General features: G+C 46.1%; 1 protein-coding gene across 1 annotated transcript in view; it reads right to left on the bottom strand.

Annotated features, from left to right (window-relative positions):
- Positions 1–9,797, bottom strand: part of ADCY10 (adenylate cyclase 10) — a 67,065-nt gene that overhangs the window by 50,831 nt on the left and 6,437 nt on the right. Inside the window, exons 4-10 of the mRNA XM_025196728.1 lie at positions 8,629–8,820; positions 7,341–7,462; positions 6,081–6,157; positions 5,689–5,878; positions 3,813–3,868; positions 2,795–2,948; positions 957–1,149 (exon numbers count right to left, since the gene is read on the bottom strand). Coding sequence (XP_025052513.1) covers positions 957–1,149; positions 2,795–2,948; positions 3,813–3,868; positions 5,689–5,878; positions 6,081–6,157; positions 7,341–7,462; positions 8,629–8,820 — 984 coding nt within the window. The remainder of the gene's footprint in view (positions 1–956; positions 1,150–2,794; positions 2,949–3,812; positions 3,869–5,688; positions 5,879–6,080; positions 6,158–7,340; positions 7,463–8,628; positions 8,821–9,797) is intronic.

Below are 9,797 nucleotides of genomic sequence, written 5' to 3'. Positions count from 1 at the left end.
TCCCCCCTCTCCCTGCTGGTGCAGCCCAGCCTGGCTCGACAGACCCCTGCCAGCCTGTGCCCTACTTTGGGCCCCACCAGTGCTGGCCCTGGGACATTGGTCCCAAGATGGTAACCAGGGGTGGTGGGGCACCTGTCAAGGGGTGGGGCTACCCATGTGGCCCTCAACAGCTTGCCACAACTTGGTAAGCAGCCCTCCACCCAAAATAATTGCCCACCCCTGAGCTAGATGCAGCTGTGCTGGAGAGAGAGGGTCAGCTGATTAGAAGGGGCTGCACTTTGAGATATTTAAAAGCCCCATCTCTCCAAGGGGTAAGGAGAGACTTCAGAGGGAGCTGAACTCCCCAGAGGAAGGGAGGGTACGTGGGAGACCCTAACCAGCACTGAATGCCTGAAACAGAGAGCAGTGAGAGCCCCAGGGGGCAAGGGCTGAGTTGACCCAGGTTTGTTTACCCTGAGAAGGAGAGGGTTTTGTTAATATGGTTGCATGCTTTTTTTTTCCCTTTATGTGTTTACCCCAAGCAGGGTGGGCTTGTGTTAATATTGTAGCTTCCTTTTCAGGTTCTCGTTTGAACCAGCGGAGCGGGTGTGGCTAGAAAGAGATGACAAGGCGGCCATGGAGTGCTACAGAGGCATGGTAATCAGCCCTGCCAGGAACAGAAACCCAAGATGGAGAAAGGCAAATTGCCTGAACCAGAGAGAGGTTAGAGGGGAGAGTCTGAGGCTGGAAAAGCCAGATCCCCCAGCCTGGGAAGGGTGAACCTAGTTAGGCTCCAGCCAGGAGGGCATGACACCTGCCATGATATATTTCATGAACATTCACACTGTGGTCCAGTGTGCAATTTCAAGGCAAAAATAAAAAATGGTGTAATATAGAATCAATGTGAACCTGGGTAAAGAAGGACAATCAATTCCACAGGCAAGCTCTTTCTTCCAAGTTAAGATTTCCGCTATTACCTTAACAAGAAAGAGGTTATTCAGGAGGCAATAGCAGGTCTCATCTGCCACATCTCGGAGTTTGCTTTGGAGGGTGTGCTGTCTTGCATCATAAGATTTACAGGCATCAATCCCCAAGAACATGGCCATGAGTGCCCGGATGCCAAAGAAGTTCTGATTCACATTTATCTTCGTCAGTTCCATAGCAACAACTCTGCAGAGTTAAAATGAAAAGGACTAAGAAATCTCTACCAAGAAAAGTCAGAGCATTCTGAGAGAGAATTGTAGATGCACAAAACTATTGCTTATTACAAAAACATCTAGACACACATAGCAATAATAACACTTCTCCTGAGCACTTTTCAGCTGTGCACATTACAAAAGAAGTTTGTGTCACTGTTCCCAATTCACAGATAGGGAAATAGAGGTATGGCAAAATGAAGTGATATGCTCAAGGATTACCCACAAGAAAGTAGAAGAGCTGGGAAAAGAACCCAGGTCTTCTAAGTCCACAAACAGAGCTCCACTGAGTAGGTGCCACCGTCTGCTCGCAAAGAAACCTTCAGACTGAAGAAGGAATAATGGAAGTAGGTTTCTTCAGCCCTTTACGATTCATCTCCAACAACTGCAAAAAGTTTTTCCCCTGATTTTCTTCATAGATAAAAGACAGGAGATATATTTCCTCCATGTCTGGTTAAAATAACCAGAGCTCAGTCCCTAATTTATTACCTTTTGCTCTCATATGAGAGATGCAAGATTAACAGCCCTAAAGTGATCTCTAAACACAGAAAAGACTTGATCAAGTAAATCAACTGAAGGAAAAGCCGGGTAATCAAAAAGCAAGATAGGTTAATTCTTTGAAACATAGAAGTGCCTGTCCAACCATAACAACCACAAAAAGTGCCTTTCCAAACTTCTCAGATTGCCTTATTTATTGAAATGAGTGCAGTAATTTGGTATTGGAGTGCATAGTGAGACCGTTTGTTTAATCTTCCCTTTGACTGCATTGACAATTCTGGTATGTGAAGTATTTGAACTAAACAAAAATTACAGAATCTTCCTTACCTTTGTAAAAGGTATATTGAAGTCAACAGAAGCCGGGGTTGTAATGAGGTCAGGTCAGAACCCTGGACCAGCCAGTCACTATCAAAAGATCAAGGCAAGCCATCCCCAAAACAAGAACCACCTGCTTCAAGACCAGAGCAGTGCCCTAGTCTCAGCTGGGCTGAGTGAGACAGTCACAGCAGCCAATCCCCCCTGAAGCCACAAGCAGCAGGCCACACCTGCTCCAGCCCTTAAAAGCCAAGCCTAGACCACAGTGTCCTTGTCTGGGCGAAGATGAAAGTTTTAGCTCCTGACCTTCTGTATGTTTCCTTGCCAGCTTTTTGGTTTTGATTCCAGCTTTTGACTCTGGAAAGACACTTTGAACTTAATTCCAGTTCCTTGCTCATAATTCTGGTGTGACCTTTGGCCGTGGCTTTTGGTTTTTGATCCTGGTTAACACTCAGTTTAACTTGTCTCCCTTCTGACCCTGGCTCATCCTGACTTTGGCTACAGCTTCAGAATCCAGTTCTGACATCCGGCCACTCTGGATCCAAGTTCCCTAAGGAGCCAACTTAGACTATACTTGCAGTTTGGATAACTAACCTAGGCTAGACCAACCATGCCCTGGCACATAACAGACATCAGCTTTGGTCCAAAGAGAAAAGTGTCTGGGAACTTCAGTCTGTGCCAGAACCCAAGACAGTCCACATCTTTGGCGTTACTGAAGTTTTTGCAGAAACACCACAGCTTTTGAGCAAGGTGAAGAGGCAAGGTGTGTGGGGAAAGTATATGGAAGTGAAGCTAAAGTCACTTACTTATGTCCAGCTTCCATGCCTAAATGGGCAATTTCAGTAAGCAGCTGGCTCTTTCCATAGCCCATAAGACCCTCAAACATTATAACACAGCCTTCTGTAGAACCCATGAACTTTTTCAATGAAGTCTGAAAGAGATTAATCTCTTTTTCCCGGCCTGCAAAAGAAAGTAAGTGAGCAGAGGGAGTGGCTTTAAGAAAGTAAAAAATAGTGCAGGTCCCTTCCCCTCCCTGCTTAACAGTAGCAGCACATCTTCACGCTAATCTGAAATCCCTACATAAGCCACTGACTCATTTTTACCTCTGCTGAAATCCTTGTCCATCTGCTTTTCTGCATTCATCTTGACTACAGCAACTTCCCGCTCTATGGTCCCCCACAAGCCTGCATTTGAGCAGAATGCTGTTCCTCCCTCTCCCCTACACACACAGAGTGCCCCCCCCCCTTCTTAGACAACTTGTTCAGCCCAGATACCAGTACAAAGTATCCTTCTTTACATTTTTTATCCAGCCTGTTTCACAGATTCTTAGCTACACTCATCAAACTTAGTGTAAGGAAGTATAATACACAATCCTTCCAGTTTCACCTGAAAGAGAGTGAGTGAGGTGGTAGGAGGGTACTCTACATCTGCATCTCTTTTTCAGGGCAATTAAATTAAAATCTTAGAGATGTGACAGGGCTTGCCCCTGTCAAGGGTCTGGGGCTTTGCAGTAAAGTGAAAAGATGCTAGTACAAAGGGAGCGGATCTGAAAAGTAAAAAGTGCCTGTGTTATGTACTGTTCATTATCCTGCAGTTTCACTCCAGTTACAGGATTTGTATCTATGGATGTTCTAAATACATCTTGGAGGTTCTTTCATTTCTGAGTGGCCCCTATCAGGGTCACCTAATTATCAGGGAGCAGTTTTGCTGTATCTATCTCTTCACTACTCCCATAAGCCTCTGGTATGCTCTTCTCAGTGCCAGCAAGTACTTTAATGGTTAATGATGATAAAAAAGTGTTTCAGAAAAGTTAGGTGCACCTACCCAACAAGGGATAATACTCAGAGCGCTCTGTGGTGAGAGATGCTTTCCCAATTGTCCTGCAACAAGAAAGAGAAAGGAAAGAATCAGTTAAAGAGATAAAATATTCACGGTCAGAATCAACATGGCTGAGATGCTGGCAGGTGCCTTCTCCGTGAATCCATGCTCCACACTTCACTTCCATAAAAGTTTTTGTTTTTCTTTCTTTTCTGCAACTGGAACTCAAGTTGAGACAGAGGTGAGAAAGTGTCATGGAAATTCCCTTCAGAAGAGCATTAGAGAAACCTCAAGAAGCCTAATGACCATGGTGTAATGCGAGGCTCTAAAAACTGTTACAGTAAAAAAGAAAGCAGGGAAACTGGAGGCATGAGAAAGAAATGAGGTACAGCAGTATACATGTCCCTTTGCTATAAACACCATAGCACCCAGTAGTTCAAAAAGGTGAAAAATAATTCTGAACTGGATATAAGAAGGAGAAAAGAAACAAGTAAGGACAGGCAGACTTCTTTAAAGCTTGCAAAGGAAAAGATAAGGAAAATAAAAACTAGAGAATCATTTAATTTTAGCCAGAGGGTATAAGCAAAATAAGAATTCTTATAAAAACATCAAGGAAAAGAAAGCGAAGACATTATTAAGCAGGAAAATGGGGGAACAAATCAGTGATGATTCTTAACTACTGAACAACTCTTTAAAATAACTATTTGGCAATAAATGCACTAACCAGCACCCTATTCCTGCAAACTGGTCCACACACTTTTGAGATAAGTGAGGGTCTGTCCACACGGAGAGACTTCCAGTAATGGAGCCTTGGGTATGGACAGTGAGAAGGTTGGAAAGAGGTTGTATAAAAAAAAAACAGTGATAAAATCAGGGGCCAGGATATATGGAAATATTGAACTGGGGCAAATTAAAAAGGTCAAGATGCCATGGGTAGAGTAGATTACTATTATGAATGCTGTTGTTTTAATTTAAACACAAACAATAGTGGCACTTTTAAAAAAGGCTCCATATTAACACTTAAAGTTATCGTAAAAGACTGAAAACACCAACCCAGTAAAATTACTGAAGTTTTCCGGGAACAAGTCAGTAATAGTCCCAAGCTTCCCACATCTTCAGTAGAGACCTGGACCAACAAGGACCAGGAGTAACCTTCACAACCAGGTAATGCAGTAGTGCTAAAAAACAAAACCAAATCATGGGCCGGAGTTTTGAGTCACTACTGAAGTTTAAATGTAGATGCTATCCAGCCAGGATAGGACAAAAAAGACCATTCAACAGTGTCCTAGCACTTTCTGACCTCAATTAACAAGTGGAATTTGATTTTTGGAAGAGTGGCATACATAGGTATAAGTTTAGGAATTTGGGCCTTTTCGCATACTGCTTTCTTTAATTTTTAAAACTCTTGCTGGACTCTCACACCTTCTGGAGACTTTACTTTTGTTCTTTATTTTCTTGTTTTTCTTAATTTCCCCTGAATATCATTTGGGCCAAGACTAATAGTCTATTCTCTGCCTATGGAGAGACATGCAAAGCTTCACCAGGTCTCTTGATAAGGGACACTACATGTACTGTTAGACACTTTAGACAGAGAGATATGCAAATCTGTTCAGTGTCTTAACAATTTCCTGTGCTTTGCTGAAGAAGGAGCTGGCTGATTCAATGACTGACAGCTGCCTTGAGCTGATTTTCTATGGAATAAAGAATTTTGGAGAGGAAATACCCTGGCCTGGCTGAGTGGTAATATTCTAGATTCAGAGAGAAACAGGGCAGCTTGAGTATTTGATCAGCCCAGACAACATCTAATATCCCCTTTGTATTAATTGAAAGAATTTGCCCTTTTCATCAGCCTTGCCCCACTTAGGTAAAAGGTGACACTTACGTCTTCTCACTGATGCCAAGATAATGGTAGACCACACCAGGATTTGCAACTCCTTTCATCTCAGTCTGAGGGAGCTCCTTGAAGAAGTAATTGGGCAGCCGGGAGCTGGTATAGGTAGTTGCATCACAGGATACTACCCCCGGATAATACATCATCATCCGGGCAGCAAGATTCACCTTCTGGCCAATTACTATGTTGTGGGAAAAGCAAGAAAATGTGCACAAAAAAAAGGCAGGTAAAATCAAGAGCCCCACCTCACTTCCCTATGCCACAAGCTTCATATACACACGTGCACACACACAGATATCTGTGGTGCTACTGGCAGGCATGCATCCTTACATGAAAACAGGGAGGATGGTAAGCAGATACAGCACCAGATAAACATATTGTACCTGTGTATTCATGTCTGACACGATGGCCAACCACGCCGCAGAACACGGGCCCACTGGTAACCCCGATGGAAACTAGCCTGGTACACAACGAGAGCAAGGTGGATTCAACCATCTCTAGTGTCCTATCTCTTCTGGTCCGTTCTCCCTCCTCACTCCCACTCTGCTAGTGTTAATTGTACAAACTACCCCTTGATCAGCCAGTAGGACCCACTGTGGCCAAGACAGCTCTGTGTGGTGCTTCAAAAGGAATAGGGAGAGAAAACAAAGAACTTCTTGTACTTTCCCAAACACAGAGATTGCCAAGTGCTGAAAGGAACCAAAGTGAATGGCGTCACAGCCAGGCCCATGCGCTCACCAGCTCATTCCAGCCCAAAGGACACCTATGTCCATCTTCTACAGGAGTGACTGCAGGCTTTTAGAATTGCCCAAGGCAGTGTCTCTTTGATGGCTCCTTTTCTTGTAATGCTACCATTTCAGGGCAGCAGCTGACCTTCACTGCCTTTTATGGAGCAGGGGGTAAAGCTCCGGCTGAAAATTCAGGAAATATTCACATTGGCTAGACATGCTCATCTGTCCACGATAAAAATTCTACATATTCACCACCCCTCCTCAGGTGGAGAAGTGGTGAGATGGACAGTGTTCTGGTTTTTTGCCTTGCTTTGTCTATCTGTCTGTTTTTATGCTGTGCCCATGACTTTGACAATTAAATGAATGAATGAATCACAAGGCATTTCAAGTATGCACATAACAAGTTGCTTCTCTGAGAACATAAGCTGCAAGATGCCTATTCCTGTCATTTAATTCCTTTTGCATAAGACTGGTTGAACTTCCCTAGCTTTTAATGGACTTCTGACCTGCAAAAGGGAGTATTTGGTAACTGGACAGGGCACAGGATGGCCTCTGGCTGTAATGTATGGCCATCTGGAAGTCAATCGGTTCTTTCCACTGAGTGGTAGGTAAAGCTCACAGCAAGAAAAAACAGTTATCAAGCAGGCTCTGTCTTCTGTGCACATAAAAGCATCATGCTAGAGTCACATTGTGCAAAGCAGCATGTAGCTTTGGTAGATGGCCAGAATCATGTAGCATGGGAAAGTCCTGGGGTGTGCTGGACTAATCCCAGTGGTCTTGTCACTGCCCCCTTCCCATTGACAACTAACTGTATGGATAAGGGAGTTTGGGGGGCAAGGGGTACCCTTCTCCTTATAACCCAATAGCACCCCTCTAAGCCACCTGGATAACTAACTATGCCCCCCTACTTACTTTATTTTCATAAGCATTGCAGAACAGTACTTGAAAATTTTAAATGCGCTGTCCAAGGCATGGGTGGTCTCATCTGGCTGCTTGTCTCCAGGAAGTCCAAACACACACAGGAATGTGCAACCCTACTGGGGAGGGAAAAGGGTGAGAGTATTTTTATTTCAAGTAGCAAATGAGTAATAATATTTGTGACAATTAGTTTGCTTCACTGGGACCCAGCTCACACAAAACAGATTCCATTGACCTCTCTTTTTCATCCTAAAACCAACAGGAACATCACACAGGTTCCCTCAAACTGCTCCAGGATGGCCTTCCATCTCCTAAAGATGAATGCTTTGTAGGGGTATGCAAAGCAGGCCCTAGTAGATTTGGATTTGGCCCGAATCGGGGACAGTGATTCAATTAATTGATTCAGATCACTGTCCCCGATTCGATTCGACCGAATCCAAATCTGAAGATTCGATGCTGATTCAGAGAATCAGTGATTTGGACATAGACACAGCTTTAAACTTTTTTTCTACATACCTTGAAGTAGCAAGTGCAGCTTGTGAATGCTGGGATGCTGGGGCGCATGAAACGTCCCACAGGAGCTCGCAGGGACCCTCTACGTGTTCAGCGGTGAACCCGGAAGTGGACCGAAAGTGCTTCCAGTCCACTTTTGGGTCTGCCAGGGAACGCACTGGGGGGCCTCCCCAGACCCAGGAGGCACCAGTCACTGAGCCAGTCCACTTCTGGGTCTGCTGCCAAGCATGCTGGGGAGCCCCCCACGCTCCTGTGGGACACTACATGCACCCCAGCATCGCAGCATTCATGAGCCCCTGATACCTAGAGGTATGTAGAAAAAATATTAAAAGCTGTGTCTATCCCCGAATCTTTCTGAATCGATTTAGATGGTTCTGATTCAATTTGGAGAGATTAAAGGGTCCTCTGATTAGATTCGGATTTGGAGATTCGGCCACTGAATCGGGCTGAATCTCCACCAGATCGAATCAGGGACTGAAGCTTCACACAGCCCTAAAGCTTTGCATTTGAAAACTTGTCTAACTTTATACCATCTTTGCAGTTGGACCAATAGAAGATAGCACCCAAAAAAATCCATTCTTCTCCCACCATCTCCTCACACTCAGTTTCTCCAGGATTGAGCTGCTTCTTAGTCCTCCTGGTGCCTCCCCTCCACTTCCTTTCTCCAACTGTCTTGACAGTTCCAGTCCCTGCCCTGCCTCCTTGTCCCAGCTTCATGTTTGCCATTCTGTGCCTGAAAGATTGGAAAGTCCTGGATGCTCCTACGCACTTTGTCAAACATGAAGACTTTATTGATTTTGCCTCTGTGGGAGTGTATGAGCTCTGCAATACGTAAACTGGCATCCTGGATGGCCTTGCTTAGATGCATTGTGTTGGCGCTTTCATCAAATTGAAGGTTTACAAAGACAATTGTGACTGGTCGAAGCTCAGATAAATATTCCAGCGGCTGATTATCATCAATCTGGAAGACAGAAACAGGAAGTACTCAACAATCTATGCTCCCGCTGGGCAGAGAGTTGTTCGTTAGTCCATACCCCTAACCCGGATGGGCTGACTGAACTTAGCTCTGGGTGCTAACTCTGAGGTGGGCAAAATACGGTCTGTGGGCCAGATCCAGCCCACAGCAAGTCTTTATCCTGCCTGCGGTGGGTTCCTCAGTTCCCTGGCCCAGGCACAGTCTATCCGTGGCATGTCCTGCTGCCTGTGGACATGCAGCAGAGCTGGGGTGTCTCCCCAGCTGGACTGCCTATCTAAGCAGCCCAGGTGGCAGGTGACTCCTTTCGCTGCCACCACCACCAGCCCCAGCTCTGCAGTATTGGTGGGGACCTGTGCTGCACAGCTCAGACCCCACGTATCCCATGCCTGCTCCAGCCTTGCCTGCCCAGGCTCAGCAGCTGCGGTTTAGGAAAAAAAGCTGTTGTACAGAACAGGGGGAATGTGGCCCCTCCTCGTCCCGCTGCTAGCAATTCCCTACTGCAGCCACCCGGAGTCTGCATGGGGCTGCCCTCTGTGCTGCCACCACTACCCCACACGGCAGCAGTGGCAACACAGAGCAGACGCAGGGCAGCCCAGTGCGGGCTCTGTGTGGCTGCAGCATGAAACTGCCGGCAGTGGAAGGGGGAGGGGGTTGCTTTCCCCCCCACCCTGAGCAACAGCTTTTGTCCCATGCTGCTGCTGCTGAGGCCGGGCAGGCAAGCCCAGAGCAGGCTCAGGGTGCACGGGGTCGGGGCTGTGCAGCATGGGGCCCCACCGATACCGAGGGGCTGTGGCCATCAGCTGAAAGGAGCTGCTGCCACCTGGGCTGTGTCAAGAAAGGCAGTCCAGATGTGGAGGTGCCCCAGCCATGCTGTATGCCCAAGGGATGGCAGGATGCACCACAGCAGGTGGTGCGGAGTAGGTGCAGGGGAGGTCAGGGTGGGGCTGGGGCCGGGTTCCTGC

This window comes from Alligator sinensis, unplaced genomic scaffold (genome assembly GCF_000455745.1).
Source record: "Alligator sinensis unplaced genomic scaffold, ASM45574v1 scaffold31_1, whole genome shotgun sequence".
NCBI classification, from domain to species: domain Eukaryota; kingdom Metazoa; phylum Chordata; order Crocodylia; family Alligatoridae; genus Alligator; species Alligator sinensis.
Note: the sequence above shows the minus strand (reverse complement) of the source record. Positions and strands in the feature narration are given on the sequence as shown.